This window comes from Schistocerca gregaria, chromosome 4 (genome assembly GCF_023897955.1).
Source record: "Schistocerca gregaria isolate iqSchGreg1 chromosome 4, iqSchGreg1.2, whole genome shotgun sequence".
Lineage (NCBI taxonomy): Eukaryota > Metazoa > Arthropoda > Insecta > Orthoptera > Acrididae > Schistocerca > Schistocerca gregaria.
Window position 1 is genome coordinate 503287454 of NC_064923.1, and position 27210 is coordinate 503314663.

Below are 27210 nucleotides of genomic sequence, written 5' to 3' on the forward strand. Positions count from 1 at the left end.
AATTAAAACGGCAGAGTCCAAAAACTGTTCGAATTGTGTGAATTCGTAAGGGACCAAAATGTTGAGGTCATAGGTCCCTAGGCTTACACACTACTTAAACTAATTTATGCTAAGGACAACACACACACCCATGCCCGAGGGAGGACTCGAACCCCCGGCGGGACAGAACCTGCGATTCGTTACATGGCGCCGCTAACCGCGCGGTCACTCCGCGCGGCTTACAGAGTCCAGTGGATGGTTGAAGGATCACCGCCACCAAAATGCGCTACACCCATTAGCTACTGTTTTGAACCCTCCATTTCATTGTTTTCAACACGACTGAGTGCAGTGGACAGTCGATACGTGTGCGTGATAGCTGTGTTGTCACGCGCGTGTGCGTTCACGTCCCTCTAGCGGCGGGTGCAGTGCCTCAGCTCTCTTACAGGGGGCACACCTTACACCGAAGGCAAAGGCATTACGATCGCTACAGCAGTTTTCGTTTTACACATTAGGTTCCTTATACATGTTCATAAACTTTTCTCCGTCACAGGCACGTTAACAGATTAAAGTACTGGTGCATCTCGGCCGTGCCTGACAAAGCAATTTTTCCAGAATGAGATTTTCACTTTGCAACAGAGTGTGCGCTGATATGAAACTTCCTGGCAGAATAAAAGTGTGTGCCGGACCGAGACTCGAAATCGGGACCTTTGCTTTTTGCGGGTAAGTGCTCTACAATATGGAAAAAAAGTTCATATGTGTGTGAAATCTTATGGGACTTAACTGCTAAGGTCATCAGTCCCTAAGCTTACCCACTATTTAACCTAAATAGGCCACCAAAGTACGACTCATGACCTGTCCTTACAGCTCCAATTCTGTCAGTACGTCTCCTAACTTCCAAACGTCTCAGAAGCTCTTCAAAGCAATTTCTCATTTGCAGCACATGCAATCCTAAAAAAAATATATAATTTTTGTAGTCAATGTTATTAATGTGTCGTGTACATGAACAAGAGTTTATAATATATCCAATAATTGTCTATACAGCTCAGGATACAACTAGGATTTCTAACGACAATAACTCTAATACGGTGCTGAGTATATCGGCACCACGACAAGTGTGTGTTACAGTTCTGCATTGCGTTTCGCAGAGCGTGGCGTGAAAGTAGGTCGGAGGGGGACAGTGATGTACCACCCCAACATTATCGTGCCAAGAATAACGTTGCCAGATCTGCGAAGCTAGCCAAGTCGGGATTTATTTCACATGTACATCCATTTATCGCTTATTTGCATGTGCGCTAAATGAAAAAATGTTCATACTCTATGAAAATTCGAGACAGCTAGAAAACGAGTTAGGCACAATCAGTAATAACGCAAGGACAAGAATGTAGGTGAAAGGAAAGCTCTTTTATTTGTAACTAGCTGCAATGACCAACGTTGCCAGGACGTTTAATATCTGTCAAACAAAGTGACTAGCCCTTTTCCTTGTTGACTGAATGCAAGCCGCATTGGAAACAGCAAATGCTTTAAATCGGCTTATTTGAATCACTATGTGTGAACGGAATGCCACGAATGAATACGTCTTCATGTGCGACATTCACAAAAATCTCGTTCTAGGCTTCCTATTCTGACGTTTGCAGATACACACCGGCTCAAACCATAAGTATAGTAATAATAATTACGTCATACGCTATTCTTTGATTCCATTTCAATTTACTAATTAATGTAATGTATCTATAGCGTATAATGTATTTAGAGTCCCAGTGTAAAATACATGCTTTTATAATTTCAGTACACTTAATTCTCTACTAGAAATATTTTAATTCTAAAAACATATGCATATGCTTAATGAATCAATATGCCACTTACTTATTAATATTTTGTACAATGTAAATACATATACAGGGTGTTACACAAAGGTACGGCCAAACTTTCAGGAAATATTCCTCACACACAAATGAAGAAAAGATGTTATGTGGACATGTGTCCGGAAACGCTTAATTTCAATGTTAGAGCTCATTTTAGTTTGTTCTTGCACCTACGCTCAATGGAGCACGTTATCATGATTTCATACGGGATACTCTACCTGTGCTGCTAGAACATGTTTATTTACAAGTACGACACAATATGTGGTTCGTGCACGATGGAGCTCCTGCACATTTTAGTCGAAGTGTTTGTACGCTTCTCAACAACAGATTCGGTGACCGATGGATTGGTAGAGGCGGACCAATTCCATGGCCTCCACGCTCTCCTGACCTCAACCCTCTTGACTTTCATTTATGGGGGCATTTGAAAGCTCTTGTCTACGCAACCCCGGTACCAAATGTAGAGACTCTTCGTGCTCCTATTGTGGACGGCTGTGATACAATGCGCCATTTTGCAGGGCTGCATCAGCTCATCAGGGGAACCGCGAGACTGCTGCGGTCGCAGGTTCGAATCCTGCCTCGGGCATGGATGTGTGTGATGTCCTTAGGTTAGTTAGGTTTAAGTAGTTCTAAGTTCTAGGGGACTGATGACCACAGATGTTAAGTCCCATAGTGCTCAGAGCCATTTTTGAACCAGCGCATCAGGGATTCCATGCGACAGAGGGCGGATGCATGTGTCCTCGCTAACGGAGGTCATTTTGAACATTTCCTGTAACAAAATGTTTGAGCTCTAACATGGAAATTAAGCGTTTCTGGACACATGTCCACATAACGTATTTTCTTTCTGTGTGTGTGAGGAATGTTTCCTGAAAGTTTGGCCGTACGTTTTTGTAACACCCTGTATACAGACAGTGGGGGTGAATAAACCCTTAATTACTTAAAAATATGTACCGATTTAGCAGGCTCTTCATTGCAAACTGAGAAACTTTCTTTCACGAAAACGTAGTGAAAGTGTATTTACAATCAGCAAAGGTATAATTTTACCAAGGTGTAAAATAATATTCTTATCGCAAGGCTCGATGGTACAATCTATTCTTCGTTTGTACGTCTGGAGTATAAACAAACTATCCGCCATGCAAACTCTTGAGCAAGCCGTATGTGATTGGCAATGTGAAGAACATGACGTGTCCAAGTCAATTAGGTGAGACATCTGTTCTTACATTTTGTGACAAGTATCTTATTGTATTTTTGGAGAAATTGTCTTCTACTGTTTCAGCTCAGTTTTCACTGTTTCAGGTGTGTTGAACATAACTCGAACAGTTCCAACAGTTTAGGTGACAGTTTGGGAAATCGGGCGTTCTGTTCGATTTTTTTATTGTTCCGCGATCTAGTGACTTGTTGATACTATATCCATGACCTGCATTAGTGTTTTTATGGCACTGTGAATTTTAATAATGAAAATAACTGAAACGCAAAATAAAATGTCTCCTGAGGTACATTTGACATGTAACAACGGCAACTAATCAGTAAATAAGAGTTTGCGACCACGTTTCTGTGAAATTATCGAGCTTTCACTTGTTACGCGATCTAGTGATATCTGCTAGTACTACCTCCCAGACGAGTATTGGCACTGTAATTTATTCTCGCGGTAGGAATTATAGTCAGTTTATCGCGGTATATTTAGTTTGTTAGGCATTTAATTTTTCATTAATTTTCTTCATTGTTTCATATAAACGTAAAAATTTCAAGTAAATGGGCCATGAACGTTGAAGTAAATCTGTCAAGTACTTTTCGAGACGTTTGGTAAAGTTTCTCTTATATTGCGTGTATTGAAAAAATATGTAGCCTACGTTTGCCAAAATGTTCATTAGGGGATCGTGTAAAATTCTGAAGAAAAATCGGAAAGAACTTTAAAGACAATAGGTCATATGTTTTCCGATATTTTTGTAACAATCTTCCCCCTTTATATATTACATACATATATGATTCGACTTAGATTACGAAATCTTGTGTAGACGGTGATCTTCCTCTTGTCTTGGAGGTAAAGTGTACAAAATTTAGCCAGGACAGGAGTAGAATTGTAGATTGGTATGAATTGTAAACAAACAACCAAACGACACTCTTCTTTATGTATATAGACGTGCGCATTACAATGCGATGGTATCTTCTTCGCTGCAGTCTGAGCACGTCTCTATTCATTACGCTCTGATGCAGGCTACAATGGCTCTTGTGAATAGGCGCTGTCGGCAGTAGTTAGTACGATCTTCCGTTCCAACCTTCCTTTGTTTAAGCAAGCTGCTTATTTCGCTTTAGCTGCGTTGTCTGCTACGTATCGACCCCAAAATAACCGACGATTTCCACGTGTCCGATCATAAGCTGTGTTCTGCATGCTCTATACTTGTTTCTAAAGTGTGAAAATGCACTACCTATATCTTTACCACTGAACGGCGACTTAACGCACCCATTGAGGGTGGTATGGGTGGAACTGCAAATACATTAAAAGATAATAACGTGAACCATCCCTAAAGACATTAATATACATGTACAATTTCCGTAATATATTTCCTTCAAAATGTCAATAACTTGAGCTCCAAAAACGGTACTAAATCAAGTAATCGTTTTTTATGACATTATTTGATCAGTTGTTCTGTGCTGGATTCGAAAATACATGGAAAGATCAGGACGACGACATAATGGAAGATGGAGCGATAACATCAGAAAAATGGACGAACAGCATTGTTGTTTATCACTGAGGACTGTAATTCATAGAAAACTATGGTGGTGTTTTCCTTTTTGAAATACTCCAACTTCCCATCATGTTTTCATCTGTCCATCTCGTTCCTGATTTCTTATTTTGCTTTCAGATCCTTTGTGGAAAGGTGCAACCCTGATCCCAGCTTTGTGTCTTCGAAACGAACACCCACTTCCCTACGCCACTCCCAACTCTCCCCCCCCCCCCCCACACACACACACCTCCCCCACCTCCCCCACCTCCCCCCCCCCCTGCCGAACCTAAGGCATTTCCTAGTACTGGCGTCATCTGGACTTCCCTTCACTCCACAGTGGATAGATTAAGGACTAGCGGGGCAGCACAAACCTACTTAAACAATAGTCAACAGTAGACTCAATTAAACATGTATAATTAGTGTCAAAAGCGTCTTGATACCAAAATGGTGTTATCGTACAAATAGATAATCCTCTGTCAGTCAGTCAAAACCACAGACCATGCAAGGAAAGAACATGAAGAAATAAAACGCTTATATGAGAGCGATTACGAGTTAATAATGACGGCACTTGGAAGAAAAGCTTGGTAGATTACCTCAACGTCGGCATGGAGACGTAGGTGGTCGGGGGACAATCGTAATTAAGAGTGAGTACAGATGATGTCATTTCCGCAACTAGCGAGCAACAAGATAACGGACTGTTCCTCTGACCAACCGGTGTTCCATTATCGGCCTTCTGGTGTCTGTAGCGGCCAATATGGCGCCTAAACAGTAGGTACAGAAAGTCCGGAGACTGAAGGAACCTGTTACCAGGGGCAGGGCTCTTTCTGTAGAGGTTGTCTAACACCTCAGGTTTCAGGTAAAAGGTCGACTGTACAGAGAGCACTACTTCTCATAGCCAACCTGTGCTCATTTGCACAATTTTGGGCAGTTTGCTTACTTGCGTACGGTTGCCAGACACTTGATTTCTAACAGCCAAAAGCCCTCCTCTGGCGCCTCTCTGGTGTATTCCTGCGCGAAGGACCGTTCGAAGAGCACAAAGGGGTCCTTTAGTACTTCAAACGTCATCTTCGCTAAAATTTCGAACTTCTGAACTAGTTGCAAATGCGATAAGCAAGAATTATAGGCATTACCTCCATACCGGAGCATCATTTCAGTCGAGTTGATGTCTTTATTTCGGCCTTGCAATACACATAAAAATGGCTTGTTATTATCTAATTAACTTAATTATGATGTGGCGATAACAATTTGCCGCCGCTGGAGGTGTACTACGACAACTTCTAAGTTTGATACTTTATTCTTAAAAAAGTGTATTTCTGATAATCCAATCGTATGGTATTGCTTCTTATTATTTGTTCTCATTTTTCATAATCCATCCTATTGTTGATTTATTTTTCTCTCAGAAATGCTTAAATATTTGATTCTTTAATTTGGACTCATTCATTTGGTAGATGTGTCCAAATGTAATATTCTCTTTCCTCTCACTTCTCATGTTTTCTACATATTTTCGAAGACGACCCCACTGCTTCTCTTTCCCCAACCGTCTGTACGTACTGTTGCAGCGATTATGTTACTATGTTCCTAACAAGTATCTCTGTTCTGTCCTTATGGTTACCTGACATCGTCAGCAGGAGAATGAGCTACTGTTATGAATAAAATGATCTTATTTCTGGAGTAATTTTATTTAACCCAGATCGGATGAAATACATTACGGAGGACTATTTTCTACAAATCTAATTGCCATACAAATACCCTTAACATACGTCAATTTAGTGCCACCGCATGTGGTCCAGTGTCATATAGTACTATACAGAGTGTTTATAAATGAATATCGGGGTTTAAACGCTTTATAATATTTACTATATTATACTTACAGCTATAAATGATATGTCAAATGAAAGAGCAACCCAAACAGTTTTACCGAGACGGTGCGCCATCTCACTGGCATAGCGAAGAAGTACTCGATTGGTTGAACTTCACTGTACCCAAGCGCTGGATAGGCCGCAAGGGGCCCAATGACAGGGCCTGCTTTGCATGGCCTCCACGTTCACCCGAACTAACGCCATGCGATTTTTCCCTCTGGGGCTTCATCAAGGATCGTACGTACGTTCCTCCGCTACAGCAGACCTCCCTGAATTAAGAAACCAGATTGAAGCAGCTGTTGCTACAATCAGTGAATACACACTTATCAACGTTTGGGAAGAACTCAGCTGTAGACTTTATTTGTGCCAAGTGACAAAAATGGCTCTAAGCACTATGGGATTTAACAGCTGAGATCACCAGTCCCGTAAACTTAGAACTACTTAAACCTAACGACATCACACACATCCGTGCCCGAGGCAGGATTCGAACCTGCGATCGTAGCAGCCGCGTGGTTCCGGACTGAAGTGCCTAGAACCGCTCGGCCACCGCGGCCGCATATGGTCCTCACATTTATAAGGTTCTTGGTAAAACTGTTTGAGTTGCTATTTCATTTGACATATCATTTATAACTGTACATTTACGGTAATAAGTATTATAAAGCATTGAAACCGCGATATTCATTTATAAACACCCTGTATATTCAGGATTACATGGCAGTGCACCACATACAGTGACAACAAAATAATGTATATTAAGGATTAACAATGGCAGTGAGAGTTTGTAGAATCTAGTCGTCCATATACACAGTGTGTCCCAGTTGCGTTAGGACTGCTTATGTGAAGTTCCAAACTGCAATGCTATCTTGTGGCGAGTTGCGACGTTACGATCCTTGAAGTTTCAGAAACAGCTTTGTGAAAGTCAAAGCGCTAGCTTTGGCTCCAACTGACTTCTGGTTGATACAAAAATTGAAGTTAGCAACGAAAGCACACCGTTATAACGCAATTAAAAACTTACAGGAAAACTGTAATGTAGTGTGCCTACTAAATGCAAGTCTTAAAAATGACTAAGGTGACTGTTGCAAAACACTTTTAAAACGATGTGACCTTTGGTTTGTTTCAGGGGAGACTATTTTTTAATAAATATAGTGAATTTTTAAACAGAGTCCACGACTTTTATTTTTCATAGACACAGGCCTAACCGAACTGGGACACACTTTGTATGTATTTCATGCGATCTGTGATAAAATTTCTCCAACCAGAATATTATGTTTTCAATTCTGTCGATTTTATAGTTCATCGTTAAGCATTTACACGACTTCTGCCTTTTCCCAAATAACTTTTTTGGTATCCGTTTGATTTCTCAAAACTCTGACTTTTTCTACGTGTGTTCGTCACTGCAGCACAGATTCCTTCGCTGTAAGGTGTGGCAGTAACATATTTTGCCGCCACATAGCTCATCCGAATGTGGGAAGCTACTCTGCACAGTTCCTTTCTGTAGGTATATCAGATCGTCCCGCCGGCGCAGCGATCCCCGTATGAGCGCACATTTTTCTTTCCACATGTCCGCGCACGCCTCTAGCTGGACGAACTCCAGCAGCTATGGCGAGGCGATTTGTCTTCGGGATCTTGCCGCATTAAGGGCTCTACCGTGGCCAAAACAATGTGCGGGTCTCACAGAATGTGGCGCCCCTCCACCCCCCCCCCACCCCCCCTCTGCCCATCCCCAGAGCTAAGGTCCGTGCCGTGCGCACTGCGACGCTCATTGCGTTGCTCGCGCCAGCTTTACGATTGCGCATTGGCTCCCTCTCGTATCAGCGCTGCGTAAAGGGATTTCTAAATCAGGCTGCTGCCTTGATACGCACTGCGGAACTCATCTCCTTATTTCAGCTACGAAGGCACGTAATTATTAATTAGCACTGAGAGATACATCCCTAGCTGTATACTGGCATTATTTTATTTACTGTTACTCTTGAAAGCGGGAGAATAGCTACATCTCCTTGTCTCACGAAATGACATCCGCTGCAGACAATACCTAAATCTACCATGGTCCCTTGCTCAATCTGTTTTACTTTATAGCATAACAAAAATCTCTGTTGGTGTGTGACAAAATACGACAATATAGTATCAGAAAGATAATACAGCAAGCTCTCCGTAATCCGGTTTACTGTGGATCGAGACCGCACAAAAAAACCGAAAAAGGCGGATTATGCGAGATGCATATGTTTTTACCGGATAGTGCTATTTACTGCACAGAACAAACACGCTAGAGTCACATTTGAAGACCTGCAGCATTACTTACTGGTTACTTGCGCAAAACAACGGTTTTGCAAATTACCGACAATAAGCTCCTATGGAAGGTGTGAACGAACTACTAGACAGAAAATCGGACGTGGGCGTGTTACAAGAACGGTCATCATATTTACGTAAAGGTGAAATGGGAAACGACGGAGAAACACTGGAAGGATGTCCGACTTCGGGAATGAGACCCACACCCTCTTCCTGCGGTGAAACATAGGTCACACGAGTGATCGTGTTCTCTGTACGAAAACAAATTATAGCAGAATATCTTAGGCTCCCATTTTCTATTATTTCAAAAATAACCTAACTCTTCATCGGTAATCCGCAGACCAGATAATTCACACCTTCATAATCTGGAGCTTTCTGTATTTTTCTGCTGTTCTGTAACATTCTTTACTTCATCACAAAGCGGTTTACGGCTTCTTAGGCCATAGGTGATAACTAAACCACTTGAAACGAAAATGGCTTGCTTCCTTCTACAAGACTGTAGCAGTCACGTTTACACATTCGTGTTCAGTTCGTGCTTATGGACGGTCTCTAGCTGGGCGAGAAAACTTCACTCTAGACGACGTTAACTAAACTCCTTGCGCTCCGTTCCAAGGGAGACAACGATCTGACGTCAACTGACGGTCACCTAAGAAGTCTAAAACTGATTACACGAGTAATAATTTGAGTTCATCTGGAAAACGTTCCCTTTTTATATTCCTGCCGCCTTATGTTGTGCACCTATAAACAAGAGATATCAAAAACTCGAACTGTGCTGTACTAGGAAAAAATATTTTACTACTTTGACAATATTCGTTAACACTGAAAACTATACGAACGCTGGTGATACGGCCATTGTGAGCGACATAAACGCTGTCACCATCAAGATATCTCTGTTTACACAACGTATAACTGTGTAATCTCTAAATAAATATGAAAAATTCGACGAAAAGTAGGGGAGTTCTTGTCATTTACTTTATAGTGTGTTTGCAAACAACGGAAGTGGGAGTGTACATGTTTTAATCCATTTAAGCTGGAGCAGATTTTGTCGTTTCTAGACTGCTTATTTCCAAGTTTCGTAACTTTTTCTCTGTGAGAGCTTCTCGTTGCAATACTATAGCCTTCGTTTCACCTGAAACAATCGCATCATTTTGAGCACTGTGGAACCTCAAATCGTTCTCACACCAACTTTCTTGCTTTGAAAAGAAATATTTGCATGCGTACTCGACAAGTCACATGGCACCCATATTGTATCCTCGCTTCCTGCTCCATTGACGAATGGTCCGTGGAAATGAGGGTGATCAGCGAACTATCGTTTCAACTCTAATTTTTCTAACAGTGGAGCAAATACTTAAGCGTTTTCTTCAACAGGGCTACAGTAGCCAGGTTACCGCATCATTGTTCAAGCTGAGTGAACCAGTAGCTCTCCATCTCTGATTCTTTAAAGAATCGAACACCCACGTATAAAACAGCTTCGAACTTCTGATCACCTTACTAGAGAGTTAATGAGTTAAATATTTGATGTTTATCATGCAAGATATGCAGAAAAATGACAATATCTCTGGATAGAAATCTCCCCAAGTTTCTACTTGCAATAATCTTCGTTGCGTAGTAGCACCTGACTACCCGAAAACGCGTTGTACCAACATGCTTTGGGTTAATACTTAGCACATTTTCCAGTTATTTCAGTAAGAATGTTTACTGATCGGTGTTTTATTGATATTTTCCTCTTTTGCCATCTTCTGAATGCCTTTAGAATCGTAGCCCCTCTCGCCGGATGTTCGAATCCTCCCTCGGGCAAATATGTGTGTGTGTGTGTGTGTGTGTGTGTGTGTGTGTGTTGTTCATAGAGTAAGTTATGTTAAGTTAGTTTAAGTAGTGCGTAAGTCTAGGGACCAATGAAAAGATTTTGTCAGGCCTGTAAGTTCTTTCTTCTCCTCCTTCCAGTATCAAACGAACTATGGCCGTAACGTATGTACTATTAATATGTCTCTCCGTCTCGCCATTGTTTTCCGGTAACTTTTCTTTTTGTATATGCACCCTCATGTCTCTTTAGTGAGTAGTTTGCGTGTCCACTCAATCATTCACATACAGACGATAACTGGCTTCTGGAAAGGATATTAAATTTTGCAGCTGTGCAGCGAGGAATAATAAGCGATTTCTCAGGTGTCTGCAATAACGCTGGATTCTCTTGAGATTGCGGACACTTCCAGGACGATACCTTGCTGTATTCGATGAACGCGACCCAGCTATTTTTGATATGGTGAGTAGAAATGCCTGTGGCTAGGGCCTCCCATCTTTTAGACAGGTTGCCTGATGCATGTTTTTAGTTGACGCCGATGAGGATATTATGATGATGAAGACAGCACAACATCCAGTCCCCGAGCGGAGAAAATATCCGACGCATCCAGGAATCGAACCCCGGCCCGCCGCGTGATATTCAGCTATTCAGCCGCACTGACCACTTAGCTCTGGCGGTGGACGCTGTGTAGAGGAAACGGAACTCTTCACATAGGAAACGCGATATATATACTGCTCGGAAGTGTCATTCTTTAAAATAAAAAGAATAACTGTCGTTTTCTAAGCAGGTCTTCATTTTTCTTAATCATTAGATGCAACTGATTCGAAACACGGGTTGAAAATGGAAAACAAATCTTTCTTAAGCATCTATCGGGCGGCAAAGATTTTTAACAAACGAAAACTGAAAGTTTTAAAATACAGACTCTCGGAAAATTCACGCTCTTGACCATATACAGCTCTCTCTGAAGTCTACCTACTCGGACATGTATACAGGATTATTTGTAAGAGCCTCCAGGGTTTCAGAGGAAGCGTGCGAGAAAAATACGAGACATACGTACCTCTGCAAGTTTGTATTCGTAATACGCGCTATGGCGTAGCTGCACTAGGGAACTGGTGTGTTTGAACACAAAGATAATTTCTTTTAGTGTTGACTGTATATTACCTGTGTACAATCTAGACTTCGTATTTCACGCCATTATCAAACACAATAATCTCAGGCTATTAACATATTTTGCTGTGTGGGCCCTAGTGTGCAAGATGAAATACTACTTTACGTCATTATCGAGTACAGTGTTCTTCAACCATTAACATCGTTTTCCTGCGTACTGTGCTGGATAACATGTACACATTTCGACACGTTTGTTTAACATGATACAAATGGTACAAATTAACGTCTTACAGAAACGCAGCACATTACCGTACAAGCACATCATACGTGGGAATGTCGCCCAAAGCAGGTAAACACATGTCTTTAAGACGTAAATATGAAAGTGACGTCAAAGAATCAGTTTCAAAGTCACTTCTTAAAGACATGTGACAATCTTGCGTTTACCTGCTTAGGACTGATTTTCCCAGGTATGATGTCCTTGTCCGATAACCTGCTGTATTCGTACACGAGGTAAATTTCGTGCTGTTTATTTCATGTTACGCAAACGTGTTGAACTGTGTATATTTCATCCAGCATATTAGACAGCAAAATAAAGTTAATGGTCTGAGAACATTGTGCTCGACAGTAGCGTGAAATAGTGTGTCATCCTGCGGAGTGGGTCCTATAAAACAAAATACGTTAGTAGTGTAGGATCACAGTATTCGATAACGGTGTGAGAGCAGAAATGTGGCTTGTACACAAGAAATATACAGCTAAACGATGGAAAATTCAGGATGGATTACTGACATAGTGAGAGATTTCAGCCAAAAATCTTTCTTCTGAATTAGACAATGTACACACACACACACACACACACACACATACACACACACACACACACACACACATTCACGCAAAAGCAACTCACACACACGTGACCCCTGTCTCTTGCCTCGGCAGCCAAAGACAGTGGCCATGTGCGTGGGAGTTGCGTTTGCGTGAACGTGCATGTGTGTGTGTATGTATGTTGTCTGGTTCAGAAAAAGGCTTTGGGTCGAAAGCTTACTTGTTTATCAATCTTTTTGTTGTGCCTGCCTGTGACTCAACATCTCCACTATATGGTGAGTAGCAATCTACCCATTTCCTTATGTTGAAATATACAGTCAAGTGGCGATGTATTGCCGCGTGGGATTAGCTGCGCGGTCTAGGGCTCTGCAGTCATAGACTGTGCGGCTGGTCCCTGCGGATGTTAGAGTCCTCCCTCAGGCGTGGGTGGGTGTGTTTGTCCTTAGGATAACTTAGGTTAAGTAGTGTGTAAGCTTACGGACTGATGACCTTAGCAGTTAAGTCCCATAAGATTTCGCACACATTTGAACATTTTTTTTTGGCGATGTATTCCTTCAAAAAATATTGTATGACTGGGGCACAGCACCATCGAGAACTTTATACAGGCAAATCATCCGCTCCGTACCGTTGCAACGAATTAGTTCGACCCTGCTGGTAGACAACCAGGAGAACAGATCTCCAAATGCCGGCCGCGGTGGTCTAGCGGTTCTAGGCGCGCAGTCCGGAACCGATCGACTGCTACGGTCGCAGGTTCGAATCCTGCCTCGGGCATGGATGTGTGTGATGTCCTTAGGTTAGTTAGGTTTAAGTAGTTCTGAGTTCTAGGGGACTGATGACCACAGTAGTTAAGTCCCATAGTGCTCAAAGCCATTTGAACCATTAGATCTCCAAATGGTTCTACAGCCGCGCTTTCGTGTAACCAAGTGCAAACAATTGCATACACATAATGGAGTTTGCCGCGTCAAAAACGGTGCTCATTTTGGGCACTTCCCTACCTGAGATGCTCCGTCCAGTCTGTTTTCTGTATGCAGAATGGCAGTTTAAGGATGCAATGAACTTAATGGGCGAACGTTGGACAAAGTTCATTGACTTGAAGGATGACGGTGTCGAAAAATAAGTGGTTTTTTCGCATAAAATAGGCAGCCGCCCTCTATACGGTTTATAAACTTTCACTTTGCCTCGGAGGATGACGTGTCGTAGAGCCACGAGGCCCGCTGAGGGTCGGTGGCGTGGCGGAGCCGCAGCGTCTCGCAGGGGAGGGGGTTTCCGGGTGTTGTGACGCGTCCCTGCGGCTGCTGGCGTGCCGGCGCTGGCGCGCTGCGTCGCCGCAGTGTCCGCGCGCCCGCCGCTCGGCCGCGCTCGGCCGCCGTCGGCTGTCGTCGGCTGGGCGCGCGGCACATGCACTCGCGGCCAGCGTAAACAGTGCGGTGGCCGCTCGCCGCCCCATGGCCGCCGTCGCCGGCATCTACGGCATCGGCGACGACTCGTCCGGCAGCCGCTACTCGCGCGCCTTCATCGACAAGCACACCAGCGACCAAACGTGAGTGCCTCACACACGGCCTCGCACCGCGGAGGCTGCACCACAGTTAACGTTGTGTGTCGCCATTTACTACCGTCGCAGATGCTTTGCACTCTCGTGCTGCAACTGCGGTGCTTGTCCTGCAACTGCAATGGTTCAGCTAACACCTCAGCAACATCAGCTGCGACACACATCGCCGAGCCTGGACTTCCCTGTGTTCCGCACTACGGCATCTGCTCAAATATTCCGCAGGAGCGCTGTCTGATTGTTGACCGTAGCCATTTCTTTCATGTGAATAGCTAGAAAGAAGATTACCGCCTCTCTCAACGCACAAGTGTTATGATTTTTACACTTTTTCTGGTCACTCCCTAAATTCATGCGGGAAGATGCTTATGCGATCGATTTGTGTAAAATTTCTTGTTACTACGAACTACAAGTTACGTAGAATTGTTCCAGTGAGGAAGATGCTTTCGCGATCCATTTGTGTAAAATTTCTTATTGCTAGGAGCCATAGTTACGTAGAATTGTTCAAGTGATAATGTTTTCGGTATCTGACTGTTCCTTTATGTTTTTCAGGATAAGTTATTGCTGTGTTGATGCTGTAGCCATTGTAAAATGATTCATTATTTCCCTTCCTAAATTAGTTACACTGCATGTCATATTACTTGACACATCAGATTCATTTCTTGACCGTACTTTCATCGTTACGTTGACGCCACTAATATGGTGTTTCACAAAGTGAAAATATGAGGTAAGCTGTGAACAGTTTCACTCAAGGGCCACATGTGTGAGACGCTATTAATTCAGATAACTGGTAAAATTCTTTGTTGTCTTCTCCATTCAGAGATTATTTCTAGTTTCAGACTTGTTCAAACACCTACTTTGTCAGCGTGTATAAAATTTTGAAGTTTCGAATAAATTTTTACGGATCATTCGTTGTATGAGAGTACGTTTTCCCCCCTTGCAGTTTCGTAAGTTGTTCATCGTGTTTTGTTGCATCGATTTTTAATGTGAAAATAGTTTTTCCTATTGTTGTCGTGTAAATCAGCCTCATGTGAAGTTACTTTCATGAAGAATGCCTGCAGAATCGGATGTAGTGAAGCTTTTCAGCGTACATCGCGACTCTGTCGTATATCAGAAGACTATTCTACGCTCTTTACGTGAAGGAAAAATACGCGTTAGTAAAAGCGTGTTCTGCACTGCGGAAAGTTGCTCTGGTGGAAGTGTTTGCCAAAGCAAGCCACTGTCACCAACAGTTAGCTCGTTCGCAACATACCACCCAGCGTGAAGAATTGACATAAATTCAGTTGACGCTAACAGTTTCGTTGTGTCAGTTGTAGGTCGGTGCGACTGATAAATATTGACTTACTTACACGCTCTAGGCTCTTACACAAAATTAAGTTGTGAAATTGTAACAATGGCTACACTGGAAGAAACGGAGCGTACTGAAATGGGAAGCTAGGGAAGCTTCCATAATTTGTGAACACCCTGTGTTAACGTGTGCATTTTGTCATCTTCGATTAGCTGAAAGGTGGCAGTAATTTGTTTCAGCCTTTGATGTGATGAACTTCCAATCACGTAAGGAAATACTGCCTAACAACCAATGACAATCATTACACTTCTCCAATGACTAAATGTTTTGCTAATAGGTTATTTGGTACTCATGTATAGCTAGTAAAATTCGTGTCAATAACTCAATACAGCTCGCATTTCCTTGTATACTTAAAAAGTTCCAGGATCAATAATTTCTAGTCTATATGAAAATCAAATGTAGGGATCAAAATACACGGAAATACTCAAATGCTGTATTTGTACAGCTGATAACGTGGATTCTAAGGCGTACTGTTTATATTTGGAAGTGTAAACATGCACACGAGAAATCAGTTGCAATAAATTTATTTTGGCCTTATGGCTATCATTTGCAAGATACTTGGTTAATACATTATGACCACGAGGAAAGCTGCTTGTAACAGTGGCAACATTGAAATACTTTACATTTTTAGCTCTAGGATACCAGCAAAAATTTTCCTTGTTAGTTTTGACATCCCAGAATGGGCCTCTGACTGTATGCCCAAGACGCAGCGTTGCTAGCTTGTCACGTAGTGACTTATTAGAGTGAGATTAATGTGTGCCAGAGGATACGACGAACCCAGGTGTTCAGTGGACAGACGGCTTGGCCGTCGCTCGCTGAGGAGTGGAGCGCGCCCTGTGTGCACGGTGTTGTTTACATGGGGCGCGGGACGGCGCGGTGCACCGCCGTGCCGCGTCGTGCAGGCGTCTCCCACAGTAACCGGCCGCCACACAAAGCCACCGCCGACATCGATTTTTCCCGTTAAACGCTTGCTCGGCCGACCGTCGCACGCCTCCCGCCGCCGTCAATATTAAAACAACGGCCGGCGTGACACGAGTAATCCACCCGACGGATTTCCCCTTCACACGCTGTTTTCACCCTCCCGGTAACTCCAACTGCTCCCCTTTCCACTTGCCCAAGCACCTCGGAGTGCTCTCTCTCGCAGACACTTCGATTTCTACCAGGTGGCAAAACTAGGGCGCCGTATATTGTCATTACATAGAGAGTCAAAGCCCTCTTGCCGAAAGGAATCTTGAGACTGCAGTGTGTACGACGGTGCCCCATACAAGGTAAATCCTTGCTCCATGGACAAAATTTCGGAGTTTGCTTGGAGATACACTACTGGGCATTAAAACTGCTACACCACGGAGATGACGTGTTACAGACGCGAAATTTAACCGATAGGAAGAAGATGCTGTGATATGCAAATAATTAGCTTTTCACAACATTCACACAACGTTGGCGCCGGTGGCAACACCTACATTGTGCTAATATGAGCAAAGTTTCCTACCGATTTCTCATACACGAACAGCAGTTGACCGACGTTGCCTGGTGAAACCTTGTTGTGATGCCTCATGTAAGGAGGAGAATTCACGTTCTGTGTACAGCATCATGATGGTCGCATCCGTGTTTGGCGACATCGAGGTGAACGCAAATTGGAAGCGTGCATTCATTATCGCCATACTGGCGTATCACTCGGCGTGATGGAGTGCCATTGGTTAGACGTCTCGGTCATCTCTTGTTCGCATTGACGGCACTTTGAACAGCGGACGTTACATCTCAGGTGTGTTACGACCAGTGGCTCTACTCTTCATTCGATCCCTGCGAAACCCTACGTTTCAGAAGGATAATGCACGATCGCATGTTGGAGGTCCTGTGCGGGCCTTTCTGGATACAGAACATGTTCGACTGCTGCCCTAGCCAGGACATTCTCCAGATCTCTCACCAACTGAAAACGTCTGATCAGTGTTGGCCGAGCAACTGCCTCGTCACAATAAGGCAGTCATTACTCTTGATGAACTGTGGTATCATGTTGAAACTGCATGGGCAGCTGTACCTGCACACGCCATCCAAGCTCTGCTTGACAATGCCAGGCGTATCAAGGCCGTTATTACGGCCAGAGGTGGTTGTTCTGGTTACTCATTTCTCAGGATCTATGCACCCAAATTGCGTAAAAATGTAATCACATGTCAGTTCTAGTATAATATATTTGTCCAACGAATACCCGTTTATCATCTGCATTTCTTCTTGGTGTAGCAATTGTAATGTCCAGTAGCGTATTTTCTCAACACTTTGGTATAAGGGATCCGCGGTCTTCGGTAGTTCAGTTGATTTCTTGTCCCATTTGTATTTGTATCCGTTTCCGCTAAAATACATGCACAACAATGCAGATATCGACTGTATGCGTCGTGTGTCTTCTTAGGACTCAAACTTGTTCCATTAACTTGCTGCAATACCCGATTTACTCTTCGTCCTCAAGCTTGCATTCAGTACTCCTCGGTTCTGGCTCGGGTCTGTGTTTTCGGCAATGCGAATTTTACGTCAAAAGTAATACACAAGAATGATGATAAATTTACTAATGAATTATTAGCTGATCTGCATGTTGTGTTTGGGCTCGCTGACTGGTATGGAAGAGCAGCAAAACGACGCCATGCTGCGCTGTTACCATAGCAACGTCAAAAACGTCATAGTTTTGTGTTTCCTCTGAATGTTGTTGTATTACTCTGTGTTTTCCGTTGGCTAGTTTGCTGATTGCATATTTAAGTGTTTTTCATGGTTCCGTGTGTCAACTGGTGAAAACAGAACCCTTGTTGTCCTTGTGGCTGTCTATCTGTCCGTGTGTCAGCTATTCCGACTTTTACGACGCCTTTTTCCCAGGTATAGGTATCAAATTGGCGTTTATTTTAGATACTAAAGTCTACGGTCCCTTGGCAATGTGAAACATTGAGCTTCTAAGTCAATACAATCAAAAGATAGAGTCATTTGTGTCACATATTTCGATACTCGTAAACTCACTCATAAAACCTTTTAGAAAACTTCCCAAGAATCAAAAAATTTGCCAATAACAAAGGTTTTAGAATACAAGTACGTAAAGGAAAAAAACTGAAATTTGTTAATTTGTAGTTATATCAGATAAAAAATTATTTTTTGTCATTTATTGCCCGCCTGTTTTTTGTTAACATTTTCTCAGGGACGGCTTGATGTAGCAAGTTGAAATTTATGTCAAATACTAAGATCTACGACCACATAGCTGTGGGAAATAATTGAAGTTTCTAAGTCAATGTGATCAAAAGCTACGGCCACATAAACCACATATTATGATGCGAAAACGCTCGTGAAAATCTTTAGGTGAACCATATACATATGCCCTCTCTGGCGGTTTAGAGGGAAAAGCATTCCCTGGGAAAGAGAGAGGTTGAGATCGAAACTCGGTAGGACCATACATTTTTCAGTCTTCGTTTTAACCTGGCCTTCAGCTCAGAACGATGTCGTCAGAAACGACACGTGGTTCGGGTTCTACTTTAAACTGTAGGTCCACTTTCCCGGGTTGTATAGGTTAGGGACACGCAAGTCGCCGAAGTGGCGACCAATACGAAAAGTTGCACCAGGCCACTGAACCACACGACATCATCATCATTATTATTATTATTATTATTATTATTATTATTATTATTATTATTATTATCTACATTCATAATTAGAAGTGTGCAGAACCCTCATAATGCGAGTCCTACTCGTTCTTGTTTGGATTTTCCCTTTTGTGAAGGTGTTTTCTCGTGAAAAAACTGGTATAATTATCCGAGTAAATCATAACTTTATCATTATTCCGTAAGAAACTGCTGGGGACCACAGGTTCCTTATACTAGAGTACTCCAACAACATCCCTGAACAACCTCCGAAATTTTGTCTACAGAGACATTGTTCACCCAGCATAAGAAAACCCAGCTTTTTTTCTGCAGTCGAGCTCACCACGTCTGGACTTCTTTATCTTCATATACGTGATGAAGGACATGGAAGCTTGCTGCACCCTGTGATTTCATTCAGGTACAGCCAAGAGATACAGGGTGTTTTAAAACGAATGCGCAGGCCTTAAGGCTTTGTAGCACTTATTGCACTCAGCTTACCGTTAGGAATAATAAGTCAAACGATAGAGCACCTCAAACAGTTTTTCTTACAAGTCTTCAGTGTGAGTACAGTTCGTCACACATCGCGTCGACAAGCGAATTCTCCCCAGACCTTGATCAGCGAGTTTGGAGTAATTGTCGCAACAATGCTATTTCTGAACCGGGCACATCAGCTGGTAGCGGAGCCACGCACACGTGGTTCTTTATGGACCCTCAAAGGTAAAAATCGCATGGCGTCAGGTCGTGTGTGAACACAGAGGTCACGTAAAATAAGAACTCGTCGTCCGACCCCTTGCGATTAATCGAGCGGCTACAGAGTCGTTTAACTAATAGCGTACCGAGTTTTTTCACTTGAGGCGGCGAACCGCCTTGCTGCCGGGTAAAGCTGTGTGACTCAGAGTTTTCCAATTGAAGAAAGGACCGTAGTTCTAGCGCATCAAGATGGCAAACATCTGTTACAGTTGCTTCACCGAAAAAGAAAAGCCTGTAAACTTTCCACCGGCATACTGTACGAAAACCATTAGGGTAGTCTCCTGGCAGCTGCACGATCTCGCGGGAATTTTCTGACCTGCAGATGTGCATGTGTGTCGATTCGTGGCTGCGGACAACACGACCACAAAATCTTCATCGTCATATCGCAACATTTCGTTTGCAAAGTTGGCTCATAAACCTTAGTCTCTACGCTACAGAGCTTGCAAACTGCAAACGATAAGGACATTGTTGTAAGATTCTCCTTAAAAGTCTCTAGACAGACGTCACTGGAATTTCCAGTTCCCAACATGCCTTCCGGACTGGGATTTTGGGGCTACGCCTGAAAGACTCTTACTCGTTCAACACGTTCTTCAGTCATTCTTGGTCTTCCACAACCTTTCCTTTTCGCGCAGGTATACAAACAAAAGTCTTCCAATTGCTCTTTGATTGACTTATTATTTAGAACTTTAAGTTGAATGTAATAAATGCTGCAAAGCCTTAAAACCGGTATATTCGTTTTGATACACAAGATTGGTGGGATAGTGAAATGGCTGACTCTTGCCTCGCTCTTCAATGACATACCGTTCTTCGTATGGCTTTGGTTTTAAGTTTCTCCTAGTAACATTGACAGACACGGATTTCCAGGTAACGTGCGTTTCCTCCCATAAATAAAGTCGTGACAGTGGAACAAGGTTTCCGGCTAACTATCGTACGTGAACGGAGAAGCATTACATCATATTTTAAATACCCGCATTGCGTCATATTTTAAATACTCGTAATTTATGTGTTTGTAGAAACCGAAGGCAGTACATTTGAACGGACTGAGCCAGTTTGTATCTGTGGGTAGGCATTTTGCTAAAATATTCGGGGAACATTTCAAATGGAACGATGCCTATCGCAGAGCGGAACTTGTTGCAAGTAAACACAGTTGAGCGCAGTTGCAAAACCCTGGAGTTACAGCCATGCACTTAACAAATCTATATTAAATACTTACGAAAAATTGTTAATGTGGGAGATGAACATGTATTCCGTCAGCTGTTTTTCATCTTGCAAAAGCTATCGAATGCTACTAAAATTAAGAATGGAAAAGTCTTTGTTGCAATACACAGGCACTCAAACTTTTTGAAAAATTGACGTAAATTTAACCGTATACAGTAATTTAGGACAATTTTTATATACAATGAACGGAAACTATGCGTCATATGTACTGCACTGCAACTACTGCTGAACAGTTTGCTTCAAACACCAAGGGCCCGAACAAGAAGTCGAGACATGTTTGTCGAAAAGAGTAATTTAAGGCTCCGTTAAGAGGGCTGGTGAGAGATGGCTTGTCGCCTACTGTGGCGCATCGCTTCTTCCTTCACGTTTGTTCTACCTCCAGATAGAAAGTTTCGACGTTTCTACTCTCCCGGGCTTTGTCTTGCTAAAGCTGGGTATTGACTACTTGAGGCATTTCACTTGGTTGTTTGGGTCGTGCCAAATGATTTAGGAATCATTGACAGTTGTCTATAGTTTCCAGAGTGCATTGATGTAGATGTATGAGTAGTGTTATTCACACCATTGCGCCCTAACTTGGTGGACAATGCTCCTTTGCAAGTAGCATTACTTTCTAGAACCACTAAACAAATAAGACATTTATCGATGGCAAATACAAAGTTATGTAAAGAAATTGTGAAACGCACTCCACAGATATTGTTGACAGTTGCGGAGGACTTACTGGTAAATTTTATTGCCTAGTTAGTATGTTTTCAAATTTTAAGTTAATTATTTCAATACTTTATGTTTATATCATTTAGGGTTGTATTTTATTATTACTATTACCATAAAGAAAACTATGTTATTGGTGTGCAGTACGCAATACTTTCATCGCCTGCGACAAGTTAAATGCTTTAACACTCGACTGAAATAATCGTGCATCAATTTCTTTATTTTTGTCAATGACAAAACGGGTTTGTCTGCAGTTTTATTTCCTGATGAAATTTGATTTTTTTGAAAACTTAGTCTGGAATCTAGGCTTCTACTCGATTGCCTTTCGTGCAATTCCATAGTAATAGTGAATAACGGATTGAGTTTCTACTCTGCAGCATAGTGGGCGAAGATTAGAAAATTTGCGGCAGATTAAAACTCTTTTCTGAATAGGACCTTGCCCGAGAAAAGTATAGGTTCGGGTTTCGAGTCCCGACCCAACATACAGTTCTAATACTCCTAGAGCTTTCCTACCCACCTGTTCGATACAAAACTTCAAACTTAAATCCACACGTTTGATTTCTATTCAATTACTAGCGTAAAGATGTAGACGAACCTCTCAGCCACGTTCACATAAAGATGCATAAAATTGTTCGATTCTTTTCAAAATGGTCCTAACAAAGCAGAGTAATACCTCTTCACATTGGCTTATTGTCATCAGACAAGAAAGGTAGCATTCATCACTCTAAAAACTTTCGCACAATTCTCCATGCACAATGTTCCGAAATATCTCTTGCGACACGCCTATTGTGTCGTCTGTTCCATAGAACTATATTCGTCGATCGTCCAAGAGAGATATTTAACAAATGACACCTCATAGCAGCTTACATTTGGTTACGTATCCACGGCCACTACAATTTTTATTCCAATGTCTGTGTCAAGGTTATAAGTGTGGCCCTAACGTAGCATCGCTGTAAGTCTTCACCGAAAGTGAACACCAGAAGTTTTGGCTAAATATATAACTAATGCGTTACCCACATTTCTTAAACAAATTCTGAAGATTCCCAAAAAGGTGAAACGTGTCAATAGAACTTCTGCTGTAATTGCCAACTAGACTGCTTAATTTTCGTCTTTTTTTTTTTAAAAAAAAAGAGAATATTTCATAGTTGTTGTACCATGGCCGTAGACTGGGAGTATTTATATCATAGCAGCAAATTACACATCATAGTAACAAGTGAAGCTGTTAACAAGCGTTCTGGGGCCGATAGCCAGTCCCAATTAAAGCATCGCTATGTGCCGTAAAATGAATGTCAAAGGGGGATGACGACCGTCGTGTTGATACCAGAATCTAATGCTGTCTCGATCAGGCAGCAGTTCAAATTCGTTGACTTCACATAAATTTTTATTAATTGTCTCGTGCAAAGGCTGCCCACAAGCAGACAGGGGAAATTTACTGGCGATCACAGACGAGAGCAGCGTAGGAGTATGATTACTCCTGATGTGGCTAATGAGGCCTCATCTGTGAATAATACAACCTGGAGAAAGTTCGGAACTGCAGCATTTTGCTAAATAAAGCATTGACAGAACTGAAGTCTGAGCTCAATCATTTGGTGACATTGTCTGTGCACAATGTTTATGATACGGGTGGTTGTGCAGCTATACCGCGACTCTGCACGCTATACAAGGGTAACCAGAACAACCCCGACGAAATTAAGTAGGTTTTTCTATTCACACACGCTACTTGCTGGTGACAACCTTTTGATGACCACATCTCATCGAATTTATTAATCTTGTGAATGTATCATCACAGAAAGAAAGGTGACTGCCTAACGAACCGAATAAATGGTAATTATACTGTGAAGCGAGCCATCGCGCGTCCTTTGTAGCAAAATATCGGAAAATATCCCCAAAAAACCTTTAAAATTTTGTCAGTAAAATTCTGATTTACCCCATATACTTCTGGGAGTTCACTTCTCACCATCACAGCTGTATTGATGCACATTTGCTAAGTCACGACCGGTTTGGTTTAACAGAACGTCATCAAGTTACGCTGCCAACGGTCTTCTAGGAAATTCTCACAGAGTTGTGTCAGTATCATGACGTAATAAATCTAGGAGTGCGTTTCACTGGCCACATGACGGATGTATGTTGAAAATCTACTCACATCGAATTAACACCGTCTCTTCAAATTCAACTCCTTCGAGAGTTTTGATGAGCAATCAATGACTCGACAGACCCGGTTTCGCATGAATTTCTGTCCAAGGCGAAGAAGTTCTTGCGGCTGTTATGACGGCGTGTGGCGAACTTTTTCTCTGCACATTCGTTCGACTGTCCGGGAAAGAAATCGCGCTGCTCCATACATTAAATTCTCGCCTGCAAGTTGCTGTATCGAGTAACGCTCCATTTCCGATAACTAGTCGTAAGTTGAAAACATCCGACAACTCCACCGTGGTCACATCATGGACGACTGTAAGTTTTTTTCTTTTTTTAGGCCCTGTCGTTGACCTCACTCAGACAAAATGTTTTTTGCTGTGAAACATAAATGGCATACGAACACGTGATTCACACACTTAGGACCAATTGAAACATTCATTTCCGACAACTGGTCCCGTAATTCCATATGCAACCTCCACAACTTGATTTTAAAGCTCAAGAACATCTTTTTGTACGCCGTGAGCTGTACTTCGAAGGTAATTATTTGCCGGACTGGTATTCAGGCATATAGTCCATCATCAGTAGCATCTGTTTTTGTTGTTGTGGTCTTCAGTCCAGAGACTGGTTTGAGGCAGCTCTCCATGCTTCTCTACCTTGTGCAAACTTCTTCGTCTCCCAGCACCTGCTGCAACCTACATCCTTCTGAATCTGCTTAGTGTAGTCACCTCTTGGTCTCCCACTACGATTTTTACTCTCCACGCTGCCCTCCAATACTAAATTGGTGATCCTTTGATGCCTCAGAACATGTTCTACCATCCGATCCCTTCTTCTGGTCAAGTTGTGCCACAAGTTTCTTCTCTCCCCAATTCTATTTAATACCTACTCATTAGTTATGTGATCTACCCATCTAATCTTCAGCATTCTTCTGCAGCACCACATTTCGAAAGCTTCTATTCTCTTCTTGTCTAAACTATTTATCGTACACGTTTCAGTTCCATATATGGCTATACTCCATACAAATAATTTCAGAAACGACTTCCTGTCGCTTAAATCTATACTCGATGTCAACAAATTTCTCTTCTTCAGAAACGCTTTCCTTGCCGTGGCATCTGTTATAGGAAGTAAACAAAGAAACGCATGGTTATCGATGTCGGTAAGACGAGGACATTTTGTATAAAGTACAATTACATTATTACTTACATGCTGTGCCCGTCTGCATCAATTGATGGAAGGCCCAGATGATTTCGTCAGCTACACCTCCAGATTCCATAATCCATTTTTTCCCGCCATAGTGATATTCTTAGTGACACCTTTGGAGAAAGCTTGTTATGTCCAGAAAGCACGAAATGCTGAAAGACTGAATTCATTCATTCGCTCAGTTCTTACTCGAAGACTCCATTTACACCTTGCTGATTCGAGACATACGGCCTCGAGATGGTAAATCCGCAACTGTTCAGTACTGAGAAAATTTGATACTTTGTTTTATTTTATCCACGTCAGTTGTAGGAATATAAAGTTTTTGCTGCAGAAATTACCTCTTTACGAATGACATGCGCATTCGAAAACCACATATCTTGTTATTAACCGTAATTAGTCATACAATATGGTATCAGAGGGCACGAATACCTTCTGTACAGGAGGTAAAACTGTGGGCAACAAGTATTCTTATTGAAAAGTTAGGCCTATTTGTCTATTGTTGCACATAAGTGACGTAATACTGCATTTTGATTGTGTCACTCAGGTCCAAAAGTACACACGTAGGTTAACTTAACAGTGAAAGTACTTCTTAGCAAAAACCATATATTCATGCGACTGAGACGAACAAAATAAAAACCTTATAAAGTTTCCTTTTAAACCCTCACTGACTTAGGGTGTATTCCTTTTACGATAAGCAGAGAAAGGAGTGCTGTTATGGTATGGTATGTCATTTTTATTTTCATTTGGAAGAGAAATAAGCTGCCGGAAAAAATAAATTAGTACTCCGGAAAAGAATACGTCTATTTTGATCTGATGACGGCATATACCACCTGGGACTTATGCTGATAATCGTCTGTCAGTAGATAGAATAGTGGCAAGCTATCAGAGCGGCATCTGCGTCTATCGTTTAATAAAGAATTCTTACAGACAGAATGTTCAGCGTGGTGCAGACGTATGAAGTAAGCGGACAACCATGCGACGGAGTCGGACTAGTGCTTCCTACTGCCACCTGAGCGAGTCTGAAATGGGACAAATTGTGGCCTTCTCAGTGGCAGGATGGCCCTTCCGGAGAAGTCCCACACTATTGTGCTACGGTCGCAGGTTCGAATCCTGCCTCGGGAATGGATGTGTGTGATGTCATTAGGTTACTTAGGTTTAAGTAGTTCCAATTTCTAGGGGACTGAGGACCTCAGATGTTCCATAGTGCTCAGAGCCATTTTTTTGAACCCACAGAAGTTGTAGTTGTCCAACATTCTGGGTGGCGTCTGTTTGTTCTATATCGTGTCTCCCTACCACTTTCGCGCAACGACGCTCCGAGCCTGTTTTTTAGGGAATTGACTAGTTTGACCCTGGGACCTGTTGCTGGTAAGGAGACGCCAGACACATGACATGTAGAATTCAGAAGAGTTCAGTGAGACTAGCGATGATATAACCAAATACTTAATGATTTCAGCGTCAGCTCCACTGCACTCCCTGTATCAGAATCTTAATACTAACTGAATTTAGTGGAAGGGGTTCAAGGCTTTCCTATTTTTAGTTAGCTGGTAAAATAACGTCGAAAAAGCAGTTAAGTTTACCATTTGAAATTTTATTCTACTCACAAAACATTGTTTATAAATAGTACTATTGATAAAAGAAAATGTTTTAATACAGCATGGTGAAAACCAACTGCGTTCAACCAAAAATGTGAACGGATATTCCCTGAATGGGTTTCCAAGTTCTACAATGGATCGAAGGATGACCTATGCCATATCACATCTATAATCTAGGTTTAAATTAAGCTTCAAAAAACAGAAAACTGTCAAAATGGTCTACAGTGACCCTAAATTATCTTTAATTACTTATCTAACTTGTCATGAATTACAGTGACTGATGTAGCTTCTCAGTAACTATATAACAGAAAAATCATCGCGTTTCATATTTTTACTTCAAGTCGAAAATGTGAACACCATGAGGTTTAATTGACGATCGACACTAGTATTACGCAAAAAGGGGGTGGAACAGATGAGACTTCTGCAGTTCTGAGTGAAGCTTTATACGCTGTTATGCGGCATCGTGTGCGTTTATTACCTTGTTGGTGTTCGTCAGGGGGCGGCGGCCGGCGCAGCAGCCATCCAGCTCGCCGTCTCGGAACTAACTATCTTCTCCTTACTACCATTTACCGAAGTTGGTTTAAAAACAACTATCTGACTGTGTTTTCATCTGACCAATCAGGGTCTCAATGTTAACCTTAAGCTCCGCCTACAAAAATTCTGTCTATCCAATGAGA

The 27210-nt window shown here is 42.2% G+C and overlaps 1 protein-coding gene across 5 annotated transcripts in view; it reads left to right on the forward strand.

Moving 5' to 3' along the window:
• The window catches only part of LOC126268074 (potassium voltage-gated channel protein Shaker), a 1571080-nt gene that overhangs the window by 286937 nt on the left and 1256933 nt on the right, over positions 1 to 27210 (forward strand). Inside the window, exon 1 of one of the 5 annotated variants that reach the window (XM_049973527.1) lies at positions 13866 to 13979. The exons of 3 other annotated variants lie outside the window; for them this stretch is intronic. In XM_049973527.1, the coding sequence (XP_049829484.1) occupies positions 13885 to 13979 (95 nt within the window). In that variant the 5' untranslated portion in view covers positions 13866 to 13884. Of the gene's footprint in view, positions 1 to 13865; positions 13980 to 27210 lie in introns of those variants that run through there. One more of the 5 variants, XM_049973528.1, reaches the window with a different exon arrangement.